The sequence below is a fragment of the Vicugna pacos genome, chromosome 1 (genome assembly GCF_048564905.1).
Source record: "Vicugna pacos chromosome 1, VicPac4, whole genome shotgun sequence".
In the NCBI taxonomy this organism is placed as follows: domain Eukaryota; kingdom Metazoa; phylum Chordata; class Mammalia; order Artiodactyla; family Camelidae; genus Vicugna; species Vicugna pacos.
In genome coordinates, this window is record NC_132987.1 from 40178658 (window position 1) to 40203512 (window position 24855).

The 24855-nt window shown below is 36.1% G+C and overlaps 1 protein-coding gene and 1 long non-coding RNA gene across 6 annotated transcripts in view; one reads left to right on the forward strand and one right to left on the reverse strand.

Annotated features, from left to right (window-relative positions):
• The window catches only part of LOC140696407 (uncharacterized), a 131356-nt gene that overhangs the window by 46684 nt on the left and 59817 nt on the right, over positions 1-24855 (reverse strand). The window lies entirely within an intron of this gene.
• LOC102525008 (uncharacterized) lies at positions 1385-23914 on the forward strand. 4 transcript variants are annotated; one of them, XR_012072366.1, is made up of 8 exons: positions 1385-1669; positions 7784-7928; positions 10007-10100; positions 15188-15306; positions 17686-17828; positions 20499-20696; positions 22548-22685; positions 23732-23914. XR_012072366.1 is itself a non-coding variant. In XM_072960491.1 (8 exons), exons 1-7 carry the CDS (start codon positions 1659-1661, stop codon positions 22591-22593), a joined length of 756 nt encoding a protein of 251 aa, XP_072816592.1. In that variant the 5' UTR covers positions 1385-1658; the 3' UTR covers positions 22594-22620; positions 23732-23787. The 4 variants fall into 4 exon arrangements, 3 of the variants coding, with proteins under 3 accessions (XP_072816592.1, XP_072816581.1, XP_072816571.1); XM_072960491.1 differs by having other exon boundaries at positions 22548-22620; positions 23732-23787; XM_072960480.1 differs by lacking the exon at positions 22548-22685 and having other exon boundaries at positions 17707-17828.

The following is a 24855-nucleotide window of genomic DNA, read 5'->3' on the forward strand; positions in this document are numbered from 1 at the left end:
ATGATGGTGCCCTGTGGAATTTCTTCTCTGATTGCTAAGTGAGAGTGAGGATGGGAGCAGAGATCTTGGAAGTCAAAAAAGAGAGGAGAAGGTGTGAGAATCATCTGGGACACTGCATCTGAGGATTCCAGCAAAGTCAGACTTGAGACACTGGAGTACGAACAGCTTTTGCCCAAGGAAGTGGAGGTATGGGATACAGTTGTTTTGGGCTAGAAAACTAAAAAGATATATTAAGACCAGATGTGACTTATTTATCTTATCTGATTCAGTTTAGGATAATATTGGTCTATAATTTTTGGACTTGGGAAATCCTGAGGATGCTTAGAAAAGGCAGCGGGAAAAAAATGTCTGACATTTGGCATCTCTAAGCCTATCATGGGAGAAATAGTCAGAAAATTTGAGGTGTAATATTTTAGATATTTAATAGTTTTTTTAAACTTATGCTAATCTGAAAAGAAACTAATCAATTTGTGGATTCTTATCAAATATGTCAAATTATATTTTTTTTAGCATAGAAGGTTTTTATGCTAAGTTTCAGCCTCAAGCATTTTGAATGGAAAATTAAAGTTCTAAGAGGAACTTAATGTGAAGGAGAATATGTTTTCATTCTTTTGATATGAGATACATCTATAAGGTTACCGACAATTTTTAGTTTATGGATGGATTACCACTACACGGAAAAAGGAATGAAAAAAAAAACATAATGCCTTTTCCAAGACATGCCAGATATCTTGTTTTGAATAAAATGGTTTCCCAAATGTCTTGTTCTCTGAAGCAGTAAAAACTATGAAAGTGTTTACTGTGCTTTTGGCAAACGACAAATTCTCAGTCCTCAAAAGCACAGCTAACATTTTTCCATTTGGGGGAAGTATGCATGCAAGCAGTAGGTTTAGAGAACTTTTGTTTTACCAGCTTATGAAGTTAAAAATTCACAACCCTATCTATACACATAGTAGGCATTCTGAGCAGACTTGTTGGACCAATAAGTGAGTATACAATACAATATAATATTCTCTCCCTTTTCTGTGACAGGTTGTAAAAATTTGCTTTGAAATGAAAATCTACTATTTCTTTTCTTGTGCTGAACAAGGCAGAATTCCTGATCTTCAAAGTGTTTTATTTGCACAAGGTTCAAACTGGAATAAAATAACTTCTCTTTTGCTCCATCTGCTTGCTCTGAAACTACAGAAGAGAAGCAAGAAACCAAATACTGAGGGATATATTGCAGGAGTACCACTTCAACTAAACCCAAGCCACATGCAAACAATTCAAGAAATAATGGAGCTGAAGACAGGAAACTTTTCAGGGATGCTAGGGCCGTCTGTTCCCTCTGCTATAATTTATGGTTTATGTAGTCAAGGTTCAATTCTGCTATAGTTTAGGCAACTCCCTGGAAACAATGATCACCGTTACACTGCTCTAGGAGCACAGGAATTCCTTTGATGAGTGCTAAGAGATTGGTAACAATACCTCCTAAAGGGCCAGGTTGCTAGGTAACAGCTTGCTTCCTTGGTCACAGTGAATACATGGAAGACCCCCAAAAGAGGCTGCAGATTGTTGGTGGACAGCTCTCATTGCCCCTCCTGGGAGCAGGATGAAAAATGTCTTCAGAAAAATAGCTTTGTGAAGGCCAGGGGAACTTTACACACCAGCAAGATATGTCCGAAAGGTAAGCAAGTGAAATGTTAAAGGTAGCCTTAGTCATTTCTTAAGAAAAACAAACAAACATAGGTAGTGTTCCTGGATTAAATTTCATTTGAAAATGTGAAATCATGCAACCTGTGTTACTGATGATGATTGCCTGGAGAAAGAAGCCACTTTCCTCCCGATACCAGGCAAGGCAATTCAGGTGATCATTGCTGTAACAGAGAACCGGACTTACTATCTAGCAGCAGTAAGTTTTATAACTACACCGGCTCTTTCAGAGAGCATGTGTGAATTTCAGGGGAAAATAGATAAAACAGCCAAAAGGAAATGTCTGTTAGTTAATAGCCATTAGTTATGAGTTAATATTAGTTTGTATCTATTAGTTACATTTAAATGAAATTACTACCACAAAACAGGACTTTCACTAGCTCAATAAAGCCACAAAGCAGATTAAATAAGAGGCCAAAACCCAATCCTTGTTTCCTAACTCCTAAATTTTACAGCTGTTTCATAAATGTTTCTCAGAGCATGTAGACAATATACAATTAGGGGAGTTGTAGGTTTTTTGAATTTTTTGTCCTTATATTGGTGTTTTAGTTGGCTCTCATCTTTAAAAAAGTGAGATTTTCACCTTCAGTTTTCAGGATGAAATACATTGTAGTTTCATGAGTATGTGAAACTTATTTATAGCTTCCTAAATTTACTGACTATAGTTAAAGATTGGAATCTTCCTTAGGGGTTTAGACACTGAAGCAGTTCTGTAACAGAAGTTTTATTTTTGTTAGCAAAATGTGTACATCTCAAGCAGTGTCTGGGTGTTACATTGATTTTTATGTTAAAAACTATGTCATAATCGGAAGTGGGAATGTGAAACAATAGTTTTTAAATGGGTGGAAGTTCTGTGAATAATTATAAGCTTTATTTTTTCCTACTTGCTGGCACTCTTTAAAACACTGTACCAAGAGGAAGTCTATTTGTCAGCTCTGTGAAAAGACGATCTTTATGATCAGTATTATTATTCTTAAACTAGTGCATTTTTATAAAACGATTTTAGAGACAATGTAAAAGAGGATGCCCAGGCTACGACTTAAATTTTAATCTTCAAACTTTGAAGGATGAAGGAAGGAAGGAAGGAAGGAGGCAAAAAAGGAGAGGTATGGAAGAAAGAAAAAGAAGTTTTCTTAGTGCCAGTATTTGTTCAATCACATTTCTGTACAACATGAAACAAGAGTCTTTGTCATGCTACCTTCCTTATGGGCAATTTCATTTTGGAGTTTCACAGTTTTATCTCTGTTTATAAGATCTGCCTAATCATATGTTATCCTTTAGCGTCTATATTCTTCATTTCCATAAGGGATAGTAAGACATTCCTCAAGTATTGAGAACCTTCTAAATACAAGCTATATATGTGGTTACAATAAAGTTCTAAATTTTCTAAATATAATTTTGTAAAGGGAACATAAAGGTATCTCTGGCTATCTTCATTGTTTCTGGTATTTGAATATACCTTTTGTTTCACATAAATGTTAGTGAGCCCACTAGTAGGTACTGAAGTTTCCAAGTTTTCCCTCTAGAGAAGTCTGATACATGTTTGTTCTTTTACTTTTGTTGTACCTTAATTTGGGGGAGTATTTGTGTTTATAAGAAAGCACATGGGGCTGAAGCAACAGGGACAAGCAAAATTTATAAGAATACAGGGTCACATAAAATTAAAATCTGACCTATTCAGGTAGAAGTAGAGAAATGACAATTTTAATCATATATTTCACAAAATTACAATTTGTTGTTCTATGTTTTTAGCATCAATAATCAAAATGATCTCAGATACATCTGTTAAAATTCTAGGCTTTGGGTACTAAAATTTGGGGGATATCTGTAAAACATACAGTTTTTTTAGAACAGTTCATTGCTATATTACTATTTACTCAATTTATGGGTTTAGTTCTTAATTTAGAGCCATCAGAAATTTGAACGTAATAACTTGGTATACCAAATTTGCCATTTCAGAAACATACATAATATAGTATAGAACAGCTTCTTGATTTCATGAAATCACCTTTCTATTATCCTTCTATTTCTATCTTATCTAGTACTTTCTATTATCTCATCACCATCTCTAGCATGTAGACAGCACAATCAACACCTGTTTTACAAGAGGATAAAATACAGGCACAGACGGGACAGGAATTTTGGATTTTAAAAGATAAAAAGAATGGCCAAAGAAATCAGAGAGGCTGGACCCATATCTCCTTTCATTCAAATTTAATGCTCTAGAGTCCATGGTAATTTTCGTCTCATCAGTACCCTCAGAAGTGCCTGATTTGAACAAAATTCTACTAGACTTGAGAACCTAGCTCAAGATCTGGGGGGAAAAGAAGGATTTGAGGATTTAGGGTGTGTCCTTTGCTTACTGAAGAATACGACTGAGCTTTTCCTTTCTTCTAAATACAAAACTCTCATGATGCAGCACTGAATATAAACAGAACATCCAGAAATGGAGCCGTGCCACTCTGACAACGTGGGTGGGTGAAAGGAGCCCTCTGGCCCCCTGGATGACGTGTGTCCAACCCAGCCTCCCTCACTTCCAGAGCTCTGCTTCACCTCGGAAACTAGGCCATCCACCACTTCCTCCTTCACTCTCGTTACAAAGCCACGTAATCACTAACTTGACATTTTAATTAAACAGCACCCGTTGCAGCCGACAATTTATAAGTCTTGTAGATTCGTGATTGTAAAGGACATTATAATCTTCTGACAAAAGGGGCGCATGAATGGACAAGTTACATTACTGTTGTTTTTATCCTGCAGTCTCAACTCACCTGATTCCTTCCTGTTGGCCATTCAACACTTTTTTAAACCAAGGATAGATGGCCGATTCAGATAATGCCACCGATTTTAAGGACACCATAAATCACTCCTGACAAATACTGTAGTTTTAGCCATGGCACCTCCTCTGTGGCAGTTTTATATTACAGTATTAATAAAATTAATCTCTCCTTCATAAGGGTTTAGATGTGTAATTTATGATAACTGTTTACTGCAGGCAGAAAGATTAAAAATGAGTAAACCAATATACCAACTAAACTGCATGTTTCGTTTCATTTTCTTTTGGGGAGGGGAGATAGATGGTTTTAAAAACAGTTTGATGTTACTGGGAATGGTGTTCTCGTAGGTTCTACTAGTAAAGGCTTACCTTTTGTTTTCAGTAAATAGTCACTGCTTAGATTTACACATTCTATTAACCAGTAGTTAATAGAGCAATCAGAATAAGAAAAATCAATATTAATGATTTTCCTTAATAACAACTGCCCCCTAGTAAATGATACAGATTTGCAGTTATTTAAAGAGTCACAGAAGCTTATCTGAATCTTATTTGAATCCTAGAAATTAAGAACACTTGGTCATTTACTCGTGTGACTTTGACAAGTTATGCCACCACTCTGTGCCTCAGTTTCCTCATCTATAAAATCAAAATGATACTTGTTACTCACTGTTTGGTGATTGTAATGATTACATGAGTTAATCTATATAAAGTTGTTAGTACAATGCCTAGCACACAGCAAGTATTCAATAAATGTTATTATACAATTATTATATTGGTAATAGTAACCATCATAGCAATAATGTTACAAAACAGAACAGAAAACCTTTTCACTCAGGCAGAGTCCACATTATCTTCTGAATGTTAAAGATAAGGAACCACCCGAGGTGCTAAGTAACTTGCCTGAGGTCACAGCAGTAGCTGTTGTAGATTCCTAGGGCTCACAATTTTGACTTCAGTGATATGCACATTAAGGCAGATGGAGTAAAAGTTTGAGTTAGTTATATAACCTGGAAGATGCCCTATTTTTTTCTTGTCTTTTTTGAACTAAAGGATCAGAAATGATCTTACTTTGTTGATCTTTCTCCCAAAGAAGCAGACTGAAGAAAAACTGCATATGGCATTATGACAGAAGTAATGGAACAAAGAAGATTTTGAGAAAGCCCCAAAGGTTTTACTAAAAGATCCCAGCACACAGCCTTTCAGCACTGCCCTCTGGTGTGGTGCTCAGGAGGAATATAAGAATGTGAAGGGGGGAACCCAGACTCTGGGGACCACAAAAAGATTCACACAGAAAGAGAGTTAGGATAATCATCTACTGGTTAGAATCTTCTGAGATCTTAGTTGAAACTCTAGACCAAATTCAGTTCATTCCATTCGGGGGGTGTGAAGGGGGAAGAAGAGAGAGAAATGGTGGGGATGTTAGTTGCTTACTTACTTGTGCTACCCAAGTTTTAATTACCATCTGTTACTAATAAATGTCTAGTAGTAGTCAGGATAATGGCACAAATAGTTCTTCTAGTTTAAACCCCAAATCATCCAATATAAACTAAGATGATGAGATAATTTTCAGCTACTTGTAAACTTGACCTTGAAGCTGTTGCACTTAGTCTTCCAGCAATTCACAAGAAAGATATAGTGAAAACCCAGTCAATGGGATCTTCCTTATCAGATCTTTTGGTTACGTGAACTCACTTTTTCCCCGTGCCATGCTCTGATGAGATTCTATAAGCAAAATAAGACCAGTTCTCACACTTCAGGTTAAAAAACGAGTGAGACAGGGAGACTTCCAGGTTTTTCTATTGAGTCAGCCTCTCATTGTGTACACATCACTGGAGTTTAGGATCACAAAATCAATCACTGAAGAAAGATTTAGTCATGTTCATTATCCTTATTTTCCTGACTTCATTTTGGCAGAAAATAGCTAGCATATTTTAATAGAGACAAATAAACCCAAAAAAGTCAGTTAAACTTTCAACCTTTGTTCATCTCCTGAAATACTATTCCATTTTGCCCATTTTTTTATCCCTGATTTTTGGCCAAAACTCTTGCTATAGAAGGCAGAATTTATCTGCTCTGGGAATAATAAATTTTGCACAATGTAATGTTGTTCTTCTGATGTCTGTTAATTTGTTTTGATGGCAAGATATTCTTTGGTAAGTTCAAGAGACAATATCCAACCTATTAAGAGCTGCTCAAGTGGAAAAGATCAGAGTGGGATACATTCTTCTGACTTTTCCACATAACTGAGACCAAATTCTGGATTTGTTATTTAGTGGCAGGTGGAGAAATAATTTTCTCCTTAATAATAGGGCCTAGTTGTTTTATTTTCTCAATGGTAAAGTGGTGCTATTTTTAGAATATGATATAATGGCCATGCTCTTCTACTGTAGCACATCAGTTAATAAATGAAAAATGAAAGACATTTCTATTGCACTTCATGAAGGAAATCTCAATATACAAGAGATGTGTCAGTTTCTTGTAAGCAAAATTGCTATAGAGCTACATAATAACTGTGCCATAAAATACAGATTGCTGTCTCAAGATTCTTGGAGCCTGAAAAATGATCTATCAAGAGGAAAAGGAGGCCAGAAATAGACATGATTTCTTATACTTTACATGAAAAACATCTTTAGGCGTTATTTTCAAATTGGCTTAAAACAATGTATAGAACCAATTAAAGAAAGAGAAACATAACTATTGCTGGAGAAAGGGAAAAGTGCAAGGATCCCAATGAATAATAAACTGGAGAATTAGTCCAGGGGAGCAAAAGTGACATTTTATATCTCAGTGGCATAACAACAGCAATAGAGACCTGAACCGTTGTTAAGTGAAATGTTTCTGTAGTATTTCAGAGAAGTAAAATTGATTAATGAACCTGACTTTTTGTTTGCCACCAATTTGAGGATACATAAGAGGTCTGGGGGAAATTTCAGGGAAAATTTAATGTCTAGATTAATGGGGAGATCAGTAGGGAGTTTAAGGATGCTTGTTTGTGGCAGATCTGCAGTAGTACCTCTATTAGGAGTGATATTCTATTATTAGGGCTGACTTCCTTATTCAACCCTATAAGCGTGTATTTGTGTGCACCATTAGATTTACTTTTCTTAGCCATACAGTCAATGCAGACACCCTTACTATGTGGGGGAAATTTGTCTAAATGACTATTAGCCATGTAAATGTGCTTAGGACTACGACAGAATTCCTAGGGTATCGTTTATCTCTCCTCTAACTGGAAAAGTCACTGCATATAATTTGTTATTTTTGTTTTATACAAAGGAATTTACAAGACTTTAAGTATTTTCTTTCACTCAGCTCCTCAGGTCAAAACACAAGCAGTCAGGAGATCTGTCCATCTAATTCATCCTACGGCTCCGATCTGAGTGAGTCAAACACTAGGTCGGCTCTCTCAAGGAACAGAACATTGTACTCACGTTCAGATTCTGGAATATCATCCCTGGTAAATATTTTTAATTAGCACTTTACATAATGATAAGTTTAAAAAATATATTTTACTTCACATTTTAACATTTTTTAATAAGTGTGTAAACTTTTAAAACCTATCTTTGTAATTGAGGGGAAAATGAAAGGTTGATTCTCTCAGTCCCACTCAGAGAGAAAACAGAAAGAAGCTGAAGTGGAGGAAGGAACATGAAGGCGATGAAATGAGTAGAAAAGATAATGACCAGAGAAACAAAAATGGCGCCCCTTCCTTTACCCCACTGATGTCTCCAGTCTAAGATTTATCTTCTTCCTTTCTGGGATGCCCTTTGTCCACAAGATAAAACTTTCTCCTCCAAAACTCACTACTTCCAAGACTTTTCTCTAACCCATCTAAGTGGAATCATATATGCTTTTCCCTCTTTTCTTTCATTCAAAAATTTTCCACTTATCCTCCTGAATCAAGATGAGTTACTTATATGTCTGCCTCCCAAATTACAGAAAATGAATTTTTCACACACAAATGCCATATTTTACTTAACCTCATATCCTCAGTGTCTGACAGGATGCCTGACACATAGCAGGGGTACAATATATATTTTTGAACAAATGAATGAACTGAGATGAAGCACACTGGCTTCAAAAATATTTATTGAACCAACGGATTAATCAATTGGTCCATCGGAATTAAAGAGGAAGAAAGAACAGGGTAAGATACAAATACTCACTATTCCTTTAAGAAGGAAAAACAGTCACAACAGCAACACACTGACAGCCTTACATGGACAGAAACAAAGAAATGCAATGGTTCATTTTCCTACAGTGTCAGAAACTCTCAAATCAACTACATAACTCCTTAAAAAAAAAGAAAGGCAGATTTTGTACAAAATTAGATGTCAGTTGAAAGATGGAAACTGTTCTCAAATGCAGCTTTAGCTTAGATTCTCTTTTCCCTAGCAAGAGCCTCATTAAATAGCACAAAAAGGCAACGGGGTGTGGCAACTCCAGCGAATTTAACTTCTAAGAAATTTTTATTCTATGATAGAAGCAAGCAAAAAAATTCCAAAAGCACATAACAAGTTGGGAAAGAAGCTTCCATAAACATGTAAACTGAATAACCAAGAACAGGCCAGGGACTATATTTTTCAATAATCTAAAATGTACTGTGCTTCTTGTTTTTTTAAAAAACGCTTCTGAAGAACTCCTTGAAAGTACGTTAGCAAATCTCCAGATTATGCCAAAGAGCTGCTTAAGTGTTAATTAATATACCTTTTTGTTTGTGTTAACCTTGAAACTATCACAAGCTATGTAAGATACTGAGAATTCGGACTGACTGCAACTTCAGTAATAGCAAACAACATAAACTGCCCAGATGCGATCTTAGCACATATTCTGGTCAGTAATATACTGCCCAGAACAAGGAAGATGACCAGACCTGAAATATTTTATTCAATACTGGCTACATTTGTTTATTTGGTTGGTTGGTTGTTTTTTGCTGGCTACATATTTTGAGAGCAGTATCAATAAACTGGAACTCTTCCCAAGGAGAACCACGTTTTTCCTGGATATTTAATAATTTACAAATCACGATCTGTGAGTAATAATTAAGTGACAAAGAGGATGACAACTGTTATCAAACACTTAAAATAGCCACATGTGGAGGGATCCTTCTGTGTAGCCTCAAAGGCAGAATTTGTACAATTGGAACAAGTTAGAGGGGATTATTCGGGGTCCACATAACGAAGACCCTTTAACAACTATAACTATTTTAAGATGGAATGAGATTCCTCAGGAGATATTCTGTAAACACAAAGGACAGTTTATCAGAGGTGGTGTAAAGTGGATTTGTGAATGGATACGTTATTTCTGCTGTCATTTATCATCAAATGTAGATCATCAGTTGCAGGTGTTGGAGATGCAAAGCTGAGTAAGAATATGTAATTTAGATTGGACTGAGATGACTTCTATGAGCACACTTTTAGGTACTTGGAGTTCAGTCCGGCTGAATGTTTGGTATGGGTTTGCATTACTTGTACACATAAAAGTAAATGAACTGTATATTGTTAGATGATATTTCTCTTATCTCTCATTTTAAAGCTTCCATCAGATTCTTTTAAGTACCTCACTTGGCACAAAGTAGAACAAAATGACATTCAAGGAAGTCAACTGCGTTGCCCGAGAGTAAGAGAAGGTAAAGGAACAATCGTGTGTGGTCTCTGTGTACATGTTCTGAGTAGATTTCTTGTGGATTAAAAGACATTACCTGGGGGGGGGGTGGAAATGATACAACTTGGAAGTAGAAATACTTCCTTCCTCAAGACCATAGACTTGTTAATATAGTGAAACCACTATATTCTTTTAGCTGATTATATAAATAATAAATGTTCAGAATTAAATACTGGAAAATTGAGACAGAAAGAAGAACCTATAATTCAATTATCCAGAGATAGTCACTGTGATTTTTATTTCCATTTAGTCTTTTTTTTTGAAAAGCACATAATTCTGTACAAAATCTTGTGAACAATTTTGTTTTGAGTTTTTTCACTTATCTTGATATTGTGAGCCTTTCTTCCCTCCATGTTGTTAAACATTACCCAAAACAAGTTTTTTAAAAGTTGCATATCTTTCCATCATGAGGGTATTATTAAATTTATTTAACCAATGATCTTTGTGATCATGAATAACCCTATCACTTCAATGGATGACTTTAAGCTGATTAATCCTACACTGGTTTTTCAGAAAGCATAAAAAGAGAATCTAAATAAACCAGGTAGTCTCATTTTATATTTTCACTAAGCATTTTAAATTTGGTAGAATAACCAATGTTTTACCAATCCTTTTTTATCCTATCAGATTTACAAGTGTACTAGTGTGACAGTCTGAGGAATTTTTATCTGTAGGCCCGATACACCTAATGCTTGATTTCTGTAAGTAGCTTCAGTAGATTATAAATTCTGTAAGAACAGAGAATGTGCATTTCTCCTTTGCAACCTCCATAAGCTGGTGAAATAATCTTAGACAGAATTCCTGCTGCAGTGGATATTTAGTCTTTATAACACATCAGCTGTCTTGGCTACCTTACATCCGAGGTGCAGTTACATTGTCTAGCGTACAACTGTAATATTGATTTAAGAAAAGTTGCTTCAGATACATTCATCTACCCATTTCTCCCTCTTAATTGCATTCCGTTACCTATGCAATACCTTTCTTATTTCACTGAAACTCAGTTGACGAAGTGATTAAAGTAACATCATTTTCTAAAGCTCTGAGTTAAATGTGTTATGTTTTAACTCTGTTAGATTTATTTACAGCTGAACACTGGCTCCTATTTTTAAAATATTATTAAATAGTACTACTAGAGGTAAATTAGAACTTCCCTTTGGGGATTTTAGAGAGAATATTTTTCAAAGAGCAAGAAATTCTGAGGAATTAGGAAGGAAGGAGACCAGAGGAAGAAACAGCCATGTGTGTCACCTGTACAAAGTTCACCAGCAAAAGAAAGAGAGGGCTACATCAGGGACTACAGAAGGTAGAGTTTAGTTGGCTCTTAAACTTCAGTTTGTGAACAAATTACCTGGAAGTGTGTGGAAAATACAGATTCCCAGGCCACATGCCCAAAGACCCTGATGTAGTTAGCATGGAGTGGGGCCCAGGAATCTACGTTTGTTAAAATTATCACAATAAATTCTGTTGCAGATGATCTGAGGGCCATCCTATGAGAAATAAAGATTTAGGGGACTTGGGGAGACCCAGGGAAGGGACAAATTTGGATATGAAGTGAAAAAATTGAGAAACGAAGGGTGTTGGCATTTATGTGTGTGTGTGTGTGTGTGTGTGTGTGTGTGAAGGGAGTGGTTGATAACTGTGGCAGCCACAGCAAGGCAAAAAGAATTGTATTTGGAGCACAGGTAGAAAGTTGAGGTTCAGAGAGAACTGCAGAACTCAAGACACTGAAGGAGGTGACAGGAGAATAAAATGTAGCAGTAAACTGAGAGTAAGCAGATGTAAAAAAAAGTCCAGTGGCCTCTCTCCTTCCCTGATTTCAGCAGCCAAGTCATGTGCTGAGTTGTCACTTGGTGAAACTGATCCCTCATGATGACCACAGCGGCCATTCATGCAGAGCTACCATTGCTCTGCAGAGATAAGGCACATTTTGCTTCCATAGATCATTATTAACACACTCAACCCCTCGCAAGTGACTAGTTGTAGAAGGAATGGAGCATGATCTAGGGGATGAGAAGCAGCGGAAAATCCCATCATCTCAAACCACGAGGAAAACAGATGTCCCTTGCTCTTGCCCTACATTTCCTTTAAATGCTTTTGTGAGATGGAGAACAAGTGCATTTCAAAAGCATTCTGATAAGAATGACCCTCCTTCAAAGATTAGATCCTGAAACACCCATCAAAACTACTTCAGTTGATCTCAATTGCCCCAACTGTATACCTAGGACAAGTTCCTAAGAAAAGAAAGGTTAGCTGGTATGTGATAAACAGCAATTTCCCAAGGCTTTGATTGCCAGATCAAGACAGACTTAACTCCTCCCAATTAAATGAAGTGAAAGAGCAAACTGTTGGCAGAATTTTTTAAAGAACAGATTCTTTCTGTCTGAAAATCCCCCAGCAAGTTAATTCAGTCATGGCTGTTAGGAGTTACAAATCTAGTGAGGGGACAAATGACACGCTGAGAGAGGGCCAGCGAAAGCCCATGTGCCTGGCTGTCAGGTATTACAGACCTTGGTTCTCAGCCGCTCAGAGATATCTTCAATTACCAACCAAGGCTGAGTTGTTTTTTGTTTTTTGTTTTTTTTTTTTTTTTTTTTAGAATCCAATTTAATACAACCCCTCACAGTGGAAGTGACCTTTGGGTTTCAACTTCAAAGAAATCTTTGAAAGCTGCTTTAAAAAGAAATAATTGAAAGAGCAAAAGATCGATGGAACTCAAACCAACAATACAGGGCAGAGTTTAATAACTGGGGTATCTATTGCACAAAAAAGCTACCAACTTTAACGGGGTTTAAAGACAACAGAGCCCAAGGTCTCCCCAGTCAATCAGATGATTAGTTCCAGTTTTTCCAGTTCTGTAAGTTTTAACTTCCATCACCCTAATCAATGAAGAAGATAATTTCCCAGCACAAGGATATTTTATTTGTAAAGTGGTTGGGATACCACCACCTTCAGGGGTAAGTGATTTCTTGGGTGACAACACTACAGTTTGTTATGAGAGAAACGCCTGAATGGGCAGGTTAGAGCCTTAGCTCCCACCTGCACCTGAAGAAAGAACGGATGTTTTTGTCAAAATAATGAAATATTGGACTCCTTCTCTTATAGCCGTCCACAAATACTTCACAACTGGACTCATTATGTCCCATCACAGTTCAGACAAACTTTCTACGGAAGCTAAGTTTGTTACTTTCAAACTTTTCACCCTTGAAATGACGGGAATCATGAATTCTAGAAAAATAGAGCTGGAGGGGAGTGTGTACAAATGGTGCCAGGTATGACTCCCAGAAATGCAATTATGTTGGAGTAGGGAGAAAACTGAAATCATTTAGTCTGGGATTGTTGTCAGGGGCTTGGCTGGCGTCAGAACAGAGTGAAGATTGCCTGAGGTAGCATGGTAAGTGTAGGGGTCTGTGGCAATCAGAAAGCATATGTTGGTCTAAAAGTATCAGAAATCAGTATTTTTATAAAGCATTATCTTCTCACCAAATTCAGCCCCTGATGGGCCCTTGATTCTAGTCTTCCCCATATTTTTGCAGATGTGGAACACTGAAGGTCAGAAAATTAAAATTAATCATCTAGAGTCACACAACTGCCTATTACTAAACTCCAGACTGGAAACAAGATGTTTTTTTCCCTAGCCCTGGAAGTTTTGTACAAACCTGATCTGGAGGACAACAGAGTTGGAAAATAATGGGAAATGAGTTTGGAAATGGAGATTGGGATAAGATCATAGAAAACGTTGCTTGACAAACAAGGCTTTTCCCCCTTTACTTAGTAATAAGCAATAAGAGATTTCTGAAATGTTTTGAATATGTGAGTCCTATGGTAAAAGCTGTGTTTTGGGAGAGCTGGATGGCAATTTGTGTCGTTCACGTTGAAGAAGAGAAGATTACAAACCAGGAGATCCAAGAGAAAGTAGTTCCAGTTCAGGTAAGAAGATATGAAGGTCTGGACACTGAAAAGGAAGGCACAGATTCTCAAGGGGGAAACTGAAAGGTCTAGGGGGCTAATTGAATTGAGAGACAAAAGAGAAAGGAAATCAGGAGTGACTTCATGATCCCTAAAGAGAAAATTACATAAAGATTAAAGTCACTTTACTGATGATTTTTCTCATTTGCCTGGGCTAGAAGTAACTGATGCAGGATTAAAGGTTAACTCTACATGTTGACTTTTTCTCACAGTTAATAGAGGTCAGTCCTCCCTTTTAATCACTCTAGAAAATTATCAAATTATCTCTGAACCTCAAAATATCTGCCCAGAATTCAAGAGAGGCTAATAAAAAAAATTACAGGTATTACATATTGTAACTATCTCATTTTTCCTAGTAAAGTGCTAAACTGCATTTAAAAAGAAATCTGTAGGTGAGAATTTAAGCTAAAGTTGACTTTTGGTCACCTGTAGAGACCTAGACCACAGGCTGCAAAACTGTGAACAATTTAAGTTAAAATAATCTGCAAACTTAATTTTTTCTAACTATATTCACTTTACTGTAAATTAAAAAAAAGACAGATCAAAAAGAAATAAAGTTGCTGATTTGTTTGCTATTTCCTCTCTTGTATAACTCATCTGGTGATGAGAAAGCCTAGGAAGTAAGCCCATCAGAGATGGCCACAAGGCTTCCTGAAGCAGGAAGAGAAACAAAGGAACTGAGTGGTTTAAATATTTAATAATCATCTTTTGATTAATTTATTATTGTCATACCTGCACCAAATAAAGCAAATGTTCAGCTTTATTTTGTTTGGAAGACATGAGAGGAAATTCAGCAAATTTCAGGAACAATGATTTTCAACAATTAGTAAGTGTACAAAGTGGTCAGGTCCTGGATCATTTTCAGTCCACATCTCTCCCCAAACCCGGTTAGGTGGGCAGGAGTGTGTTAAATCATGTAAGTCATATTTTGTTTCTGCTCACACTGTTTGGGCATAAGAGCCCAAGCCTGCCTCCTTCAATCCTGATACTGAGTGGAAGTTTAAAACAACTGGCCAAGTATCCAGTGAGGATATCAGTCCTGTCCTAAACCTACTTCCAAGATCTTACTCTGTGATTTCTGCCCAGGACCCTCTGCAGAAGAGTTGCTCTTCAGACAGGAGGAGTGTTCCTTGCTCCCACAGAAAAGAGTCCTTGAAAAAAACAAATGGGAAACATGGTTGCAAGAAAACTGGGAGGACTGCACGGTGAGAGCTTAAAAATCAGAAAAAAAAGCTTATTTCCTTCATTGATTAAATTTTGGCACTTAAAAAAATTTTTTTAAGGGCAGTTGCCAGTATAAACAGAACTTTAAGCACATCTTTAGAAGTTTCTCTGAAAATAGTGGTATTTGGGCTCTCCATCTCTTTCCCCACCCTTTCTCTTCATCATGACATCTTACTTATTTTCTAACCTTTATTTTATCCTGATATTGCTGAACTTTGGAAAAAGTTTAAAATAGTTGAGAATGAAACTGGGTTTTTTTTGTTTTTTGTTTTTAAATCAAATGTTGAGCCACAATCCTTATCAACAAGTTTATGATGCAATCTAGAATACTTTGAACAATGCAGTAAGCCAAAAGTTTTGATGACCTGGGGCAGCAAGTTGGGTCTGAACAGAGCTATCTTGGAAAAAAACTTTCACCAGTGAAGGACATGAACTGTGACTTCTTGGTTCTGAAAATGACTCAGCTGACTGAGCCACTGCATTGAAACAGTTCCTGCAATTAACCTGATCACTACCAATGTATGGGGCTGCCATTACTCTAGCTTCTGATTCCAACTGGAACAAGTCGTGTTTAGGCAGAGGACTGAAGGTTTAACTACGAAGGATAAGCATTGGGAGCACTAAAAGAATAAATCAGCTGTTTTATAACAGAGTAAGATGCCGATATTTTTGTTTTTGAAGTGATCAAATTGTATGCGATTTCAGACAATATTCCAAAAATGAGGCTGAGTTTAAAACCTGTTTGTTGGGATCTCCTGATGCCTCTTTTGTTCCACAGATTGATCTTCTATGTCACAGAATGATAGAATTAGGGATGGGAAGGAGCTTTAGGGAGGGTCTGGTCCAAACTCCAACCTTTCAAAAAGGAAAGGGAAGTCCAGAAAGAGAAATAATATGCCCAAGGTTATAACCTATTAGCGGAAGATAGGAAAATAGAAGATGGTCTCCCAGGATAGTGCTCTTTTTTTTTAATTAATTTTAATTATTTATATATAATGATACATTCTACTCTTTAAAAATTTAAACAGTGCATTTATTTATTTGAAAAATTTAAACAATACAGCTAAAATTTTGACCTTCAAACCCAGAATTCTCTTTAGAGGTAATCATTTCAGTGTGTATATGCATTTGTTGTTTATAGCTGCCATTTAAAACATGGATATACTGTAAAGGCCAATGGAGCCTTGCTAATAAATTATCATAGAAAACTTACTTGGCCTTTAGGTAGATACTGTAAGAGAACAGCTAAACAAACTCTTAACTATCACAGAAAACCTCATTGGGAAGTAGTGGTCAAAAAAATCCTCTCTGAAATAAACTCTTGTCATGGAAAAGAATCTGAAAATATATGCATATATATACATGTATGTATATGTATAACTGAATCACTTTGCTATACACCTGAAACTAACATTGTAAATCAACTACACTTCAATTAAAAAATAAAATTAAAAAAAAAAGAAATGGAAAAAAAAATCCTCTCTGAGAAGGTGACATTTAATGTAGAAATGATAGATATGATCTCTTATAATTTCTTTGGTTTTATCTTAAATTAAGACCTTTTATACTATGGGAAAATGAAACTTAAAGCATCAAATTTTATATTTAATATCTAAATATATCAAGACCATATCTTTTCAAAGCTAGAAATATCTGTATTTCTTTAAAAATAGTAAATTATTTTGCTTCAAATTAAAAAAAGGATTATCATTTTATTCAATAATTTCTACTGGCAGAAATTAATGGTAAAATTTTGGAGACAAAAAAGTTAAGTTGACTCTTAGGAATAGAGTTTAGAAGAACAATGCTACTACTGAGAGTGGTTTTGAATTCCTTGACATCAAAGTTGACTAACGTTAAAATATGAAGTATCTCTGAAACATGCCAAGTCATTTTTATGCATGTATCCCTAGTTATTTTTAAACAAAATCATAGTTTTCATCTTTTGAATGATGGTGTCTTACTCTGAAATTTCTATAAATGTGATTTCTAAGTATTTCCAAGGAAGCTAAAGATAACTAATCATTCAAACCAGTCATTCCCAAACAAAGCTTTATTCCTTCCACTCTCTGCCCCACTAGAGAATTTCAGAATCTATTTGAGGGTCTTTCCCTTTCTCCCTGCCCTGCCCCCCAACCACCTTGTATGTGATTCTAATCAGGATCCAGTCAAGACCTTCACTCTCCCTCTCTACCTTGAGAATCTCTGCAGTAACGTGAGTGTCTGAATATGTGAGTACTTTAGGGGACAAAAAGCTGAAAACTGCTGGTTTAAATAACATATACAACACATTTGAAATTAATAACTATTTTTAATAGTTGACAAAGTACTTGCTCTTTCTGTTTGTTTTTTCCTTTCAGAATTTGAACCTTTCATTTCAGGATTTGGGGGACCCTTATCAAGTGGCAAATTTTAACAGGATTCTTAGAAGACTAATTCGAGTTGAAACCCTCTGGTTAGTGGATAATTCACTGGTGGATTTAAGTGCCATAAGACTGCCAAGGTACCTGCTCCCTAGCATGTCCAGTTACTAAGTTAAAGTCAAGTTGTTGCTATTTGGGTACATGTGACCATTGTCTGTACACTCTGTGGCTTGGCTCATGTGGTCAGGTCTTGAGAATGAGAGTGCTTAACGAGCTCCTTTTTGCAAGGCAAAACGGGAAATTTATAAATCAAAATGTCACACTGTAGAAGGAAAAATCTATTCTTTTTCAAATTAATATTGTTATCATCAATTTTTAGGGGAGTAATTTGTAATCATAGAACAGGTTGGCAGAAAAGCTTGCCATGTTCCTAGGGTTGTAAACTGAAAATACAATTACATTATACATACATTATCATTGTAAGATAGTGATTTTTAGTCATATTTATTGCACACTTGTGGGGAAAGACTCTACAGGTAGCTGACAATAGTCTTGGCTTCAGGGTTGCATTCTAATGGAGGGGTGGGGGTTGCCAATCTGAACAGTGAAAGAAACAAACTAAAACAATTTAAAATTTATGGACTCCTTGATCTCCCAAGGATCCCAAGCTCCCGACATTACAGATAATCTGCCTCTTTGCTAGGGACTGCTTGAGAACTCTTTGTGCAGAGCTGCCCTTTGCTTCCCCAGGCAGATGGGTATCTGGAGTGAGCTTTGGTAGCCATCAGAGGGGAAGACAGAGGCTCTCAGAAGAGAATTAAGAGATGAAGGAAATCAAGCAGCCACAAGAAGAAAGGGTAAATCTTAGAACAGGTTAAAATACATCTCTGAGCTTGGACTGAGGCAGGGCAACAAAAGAGATCATCACAGCTGCACAGAAGAGGGAAACACTCAGGCAGACAGAGGAAGTGGCAGACAGAACACACAGTGTGCTCTGGGTATCTTTTGTCATTTTCAAAGCCCCTTCCCAACTTTAGGTAGACTTGCATAGCATTTGATTTTACTTATGTTCTTTTTAAATGACACATTTAAAAATACTTAAATAAAAAACTTCAGTGGAAATTTAACATTACTACCACATTAATTTATTCAGTTACTTGATGTTGATTTGTTCAGTTTTTTTTTTTCCCCAGACTCTCTTCTAGGAGAACAATACTGATGCATAGTTATATTTTTCTAATACACATTTAAATAAACATAAAACGACAAAGGATTTGAATAGTCACATGGCATACTTTAGAAACACTGAACTAGAAGACCATTAATTTGGAGTATCTGAACTTGACTTGTTCTAGATCAATGAACTTCCAAATCTTTGCTATCTTATATAAAAAAGAAGAGAGAGAGAAGCCCCCATCATTAAAGAAAAGACTTGACCCGATTTCAGTGTTCTCCAGATACACTCTTTTGGCCTTTCTTTCTTTAGAAATAGGATGTATAATGTAAAATTCTATAATTGCAATGCAAACTTTACAACAGCCAAATCAATGTATCAAGAGAGAAGAAAATTGATGCATGTATATTCACGGCCTCCTTCCCTTCTGCCCCAGGGAAAAACCACTTGTCTCCCCTGACATATCTGACTGACTGATGATCTGTGGTAGGGTGAATCTGGGAGGCTGAGAGAGCAGCAGGATATACACTGAAAATGAGAGAATGACTAGCAGGTGAGAAAAGAACAGATTTCAGAGGAGGACAGAGAAGGGCAGAGAGACAGGAAGTGCTTGGGCTGGGTTTTCAGTTAAAAATTGCAATAGCACTGCTATTGCATCTAAAAATTATGTGTAACCTGGGAAAGGATGGAAACCGAAAGTTATCAAAGATATGACTGACTACAAAACATCCATATGGAGAGGGAATGGAAGAAAACAGGGAAGATGAAAATAATAGATGTGAAAAATTATAATTTTTCAAAGTAAAATTTGTGTTTTTCATGCTGCTTGTGGCCACCCTTTCTCTGTTTAGCACCATCTTCACCGCTATCAACAATTATTTACCAAGTGTCTTTGTGGGGTCTGAGGTTCATAAATAAGTACTCTGTGTTTCTCTCAGGGTATTAAATCCCAGCTTATGCATAAAGAAATTTTTCCTTAGGGCAAGTGATAGATTTGGAATTATTTTCTCTATTTGCACAGTTTTATACACTTAACGGTTTTAAGGCAAAAATATTAAGAAGCATTATCTGTCAGGAAAGTGTATTCAACCTAAATGCCTAACACACATTTCTTTTCCCAAGGACAGCTTTTAGTTTTCTTTTATACAAAAAGTCTCTTTTTTTCCTAATTTAAAATGCTATTTTCTCAATATAGCATTGATGTACAGAAAAGTAGAAAGAAAGGAAAATAACTATAATTTCACTACTTAGGGGCAACACTCTTCACAAGTTACTATGTTTCTTCAAGTGAACTTTTGTACTACTGGGATTATATGCAGCCATTCAGTCCTTCATTCAGGACTTACTGAGAATCCACCATGGACCAAATACTACACCAGGTACAGAGAGCATACACTGGAAAAGGAAACAGATCCCTACCCTACGCAAGCTTAAAATCTTATATGTCCTGCTTGTTTTCTCTTAATATTGTAATATAAATATTTCTCTTTCCTTCCCAACCAAGTTGGTAGGAAATATCACTGTCACATCTTTGAGGGGTTATGGTCTAGGTGAGACTATTAGTCCTATGCATGATTTGGTAGTTAACCATCCTCTTTAGGAGACAAATGACAAGATATTTATATTTTCTATCCAGCTGCAGAGTTTTAAATATGAACAAAAACCTTCTCACATCTTTCAAACAATTGCCAAAGATACCTCAGATACAGCATTTATCCTTGGCGGAAAACCACATCGAGACTCTGACTTGCCTCTCCAGTTTACGGTGCACTCCACTGGAATCCCTTACACTCAAGAGGAACCCTTGTGAATTTCACCAAAACTACCGGAAACGGTAAAGCCCCTAATGCCTTCAGTCACCTTTTGTATTTCACTGAATATTATACTTTCAACAGTTATTCCCCTCTTGCTTAAATCTGATTGGCAAATATTTATCTTATCTACTATGTGTTGAACATTTCATGCTTCTAAATTCACCTAAAGAACTTTGAATTGATCTGTGTGTGTGTGTGTGTGTGTGTGTGCATGTTGAATCTTTAATACACTTTTCTCTTGGTTAATTTATGATTGCTCTATAAATTTTAGGCTCCTTTTGAAATTTGACTTTACATAGACTAAGATGCTTTACTTTAGACTTTCAAATCCTATGTATTTTCTCTTATAATATTTAATAGATATTGTGTCTTTTAAAAAATGTTTTAATATAGAATCTTATCAAGGTCCATGTGACTATCTTATAAATTGTTTATCCTCTGGCTTTATTTTCATCCCTTTGGGTCACAAGGGCACCATTAATTGAGTATAAAAAAGTAATTGATTTGATCTACTCTAGTGGCTGAAAGAGCTGGAGCACCTGCCACCTGCCAAGAATAAACCATTTTTATTTCTTTGTCACTATTGGGGACATTCTTAATGACAATAATGGAATCTAAACAACCTTAGAGTGTGCACCAAGTAATACACCCATCTATTTATCTCCAGCTAATTCCCAGCACCACTATTAGTGTACTTAAGGGAATTAAAAGGGTAACTAAAAGCAACTGAATTTTATTTGTATTTGCCCCTAGATGACCACAAGTCATTTTATCTCTCAGTTTCAATCTGTCATACAAAGGAGTACATCATCTCTAGGCTCTGTTCCTGTTCTATGATTATAGTTCTTTCTCTGCATCCAATTTCAACAAAAGACAGTTCTCATACCTTCCTTTCTCACACTTCCACTTTCCCATGACAGCAGCTATATTCCAGAAGGCTTCTATAATGTTAGACTCTTCAACTCGTGATGTACAACGAAAACTGTCAAAATAAAAATTCTAATCTCTGTGGGTACTATATAAATCTCATTACTGTGATTATCTTCCCTTTGTAGTCTGAAAGCAAAATTTCATGTTCTGTGATAATAAATTCTCAAATTGCTTTTACATAAGCAAACCCCAGCAGCACAGTTGCTTTAATATTAAAGTAATATTTAACCACTGTAATGTTCTGCAGCTTAAAATTCTGTTTCCTACAGTCAGAGGTTTAGCTGGACATTTCAACATCACTCATTTAAAAGCACATTTCTAGTTATAAAGATAATTTATTAGTGTTGTATTTCAGTTTGGTTAATTTATATGTGGGATTTTAGAGAACACTTTGGTCCCAACTCAGTCACTTACCTTCCTTCAAAGAATGGCTTATAACAATAGTGTTAGATTAATTGTCTGGAATCTGATATGCCCTGGGGTCTCACTATAAACCTGTCTTCAAAATTCATGACGTGATATAGAATTATGTGGGAATGGGGGATTTAATGAGGTTCTTCTATTTTTAGAGTATTCACTCTATTTGAGGTGGATATACACTGACACTCAGGCTATAAAAAAAGCTTGTATTGTTTTGACTGAGGTAGTGCAGGGCTCCTTTACACAGAAAGATGTGGTCATTTTAAAGTATGAGTTCCTCCTGCTGAGGAACTAAGCTGAAAGCTCAAGTTCATCCAAATTTGGGTTTAGTTTTCTAGCCAAAAATCCACACGAGGATTATAACAGCATTCATTTTGTCACTGGGTATCTCTGTGTCGAGGATGTAGGGGCAAGACCTTCAATGACCCTTTACATCATGATCAGAATTACTTAAGTATAAGCTTTTCTTGATCATTGGCACCTACAATCGTGACAGTCTTTCCCTTCCTCCTTTGTTTCAGATCCTCCAATAAGAAGACAGCACAGTTCAAAACAGAAAGGACTTAATGGCAGAACTAATAGTGTTAAGTCCCAGTAGGTAGAGGGCAGCCCCACTTCCTGGGATACCCACAGGCAAACTCTTCTACCATTCTTCAGAAGTCAGTGTCACCTTAGTTCACCTTCGTTTGACTTTTTAAAAAGAAGTAGTGACTAAGAGTTCCTGCCAGCTAAGCCTGAACGTTGGAGCCAGAAGACTGAGATTTTAATCTTTGCTCTGTCACCTACAGGCTTTATAATCTTGAATAAGTTGCTTAAAATGGGTGACAAAACCCAACCTGACAGAATTGTTGTGAGGATGAGATACCATGCCAGAAAGCTAAGGAACTCATGCAGCCAGTGGGAGCATTTGAGGAGGTCAGCGCCAGCATTAGCTGACCTGCCTCGTCTCCTGAGAGGTTTCAGTGTCTTTCATCTTGGGCAAATGCTGGTGGGCACATGTCTCTGGCCTAAGCCCCCAAAATCCTCTGAGCTAGAAAAGCTGTCCCTTGGAAAGAAAATGCTGCTTTATAACACTGCTAGGTATACGACTACTGTTTAACTGGGTTGACATGAAAGACCACTTTCTGAATGTGGAAGTGACTGTCTAAATTTGAAATATGAACTTCAAATATGCTTTCAAGAGAAAACAACTCAGCACAAAATTATTTTCCACCCCCTTTCTTATATCTCTCAGCTAGAATTCTTCCTTAACTATCACTAAACAACAAGGAATTGTTTCACTTTTACTTTTTTTTTCAAATTTAACTTTGTTATATGTACATATATCACAATCTCATTCTTTCTTTCATGGTTAGATGGCTCAATCCACGCATCGATTTTTTTTTTCTTTACAGGGCATTGTAAAACTTGGAATGAAATTCTCTTATAAAAACAGACTGTATGCAGCCCCACTTCTTTGCTCAATACTTAGAATCTGCTGACTGTCTAATCACTCCCTATGAGGGCAGTCTGCAGCAGGGTCATCAGGACAATGAATAGTATTTTACTGTAACCTCATTGCAAAGATAAGGAAAACAGAATAAAGTGATAGCTACTTATCTTTCTTGTAACAATAGGCAAAGTCTGCTCATTTATAGAGAGTAAGTGAAATACAATGCTTTTTTGTTCAATATAGTTCCTTTTTTTTCTTTAACTTTTGCTTTAGAGTGTTCTCCTGTTTGCCAAACTTAAAAATGCTGGATGGGATCCAGAAGCTACCAGAAGACTCTTCACCACCGGAAACCAATATTTTTTCAAAAATGTGTGTTGTGTCCTAACGAGAGCTATATAGAAAGAAAACAATCACCATTGTCTTTAAAAGTTAATAAACAGGAAATGCACAACTAAATATTGCTACTTGTTATATATTTATGTATATTGCTTTCCTTTAAACCAGTGATCTTCAGTTTTTAAAATTTTATACCTTATCAGTAAATAAATTTTGAGCACACACATAAAATTATTAATTTTTATTTAGAAATTGTATACATAAAATACTAGGTAAACATGTAGTGTATATCTAAAAACATAGAATAGTAGAGATCTTTAAATTAAGGTATAAAATATAGCATGAATAAGGGCTCTAAGGTTTTTCCCATGCTCCAGGGGCTTATTTGATCCAACTTTCGGGCTATGAGCCCCTTTCTAGGAGAGTACTGCTTTAAATCTAGCTAAAGGAAAAGGGACAATCAGAAGTAACTTGTATGATTTTAAGCTCTATGCATTAGATTTTTCATTTTAAACTTTCTGTCATCTGTTAGTGACATTCACACAATAGAAATCTGGAGAGTTTCTAAGCCATTGCTATTCCTTAAATGCTTAGAAAATACACAATAATGATAAAGCTGCTTTTTATTCACAGAATTTCATAGAAAGTGATTTAAAAACTGCCTTCCCTCTATGTAAATGAGTAAGAACACAGTCAATTTAATTGCTTTCAAACTTTAGAGAAAGGTCAACATCTAGATCAACTTATGACCTTATATTTTTTCATTACTTTTAAGATCAACTTAGTGGCAGAACTCAAATTTTCCCAAGATGGTTTATCAATTAACTGGAGATCCTAGCATGAAATAAGTGAAATATCTGGATTATTTTGCCAAGAATAAACGCTATTTGTGAAATTATATAACAAAGATTCTACTAAGACTAAGACATACTCCCTTCCCTCAAGAGTCTTACGAATAACTGAAGACAGCACACACATAACACCTAAAATACAATGAAATACATTATGAACATGTACTTTATCAGTAAATCGAATACAGAGATTTAATTTTAAATTGTGGG

What these genes read in the sequence shown, in the direction of transcription:
- LOC102525008 (XM_072960470.1), top strand. An exon ending in AAAACTGGGAGGACTGCACG is followed by an intron (nt 15,307 to 17,685) that starts GTGAGAGCTTAA and finishes TTTTCCTTTCAG; the next exon opens with AATTTGAACCTTTCATTTCA. An exon ending in AGTGCCATAAGACTGCCAAG is followed by an intron (nt 17,829 to 20,498) that starts GTACCTGCTCCC and finishes TTTTCTATCCAG; the next exon opens with CTGCAGAGTTTTAAATATGA.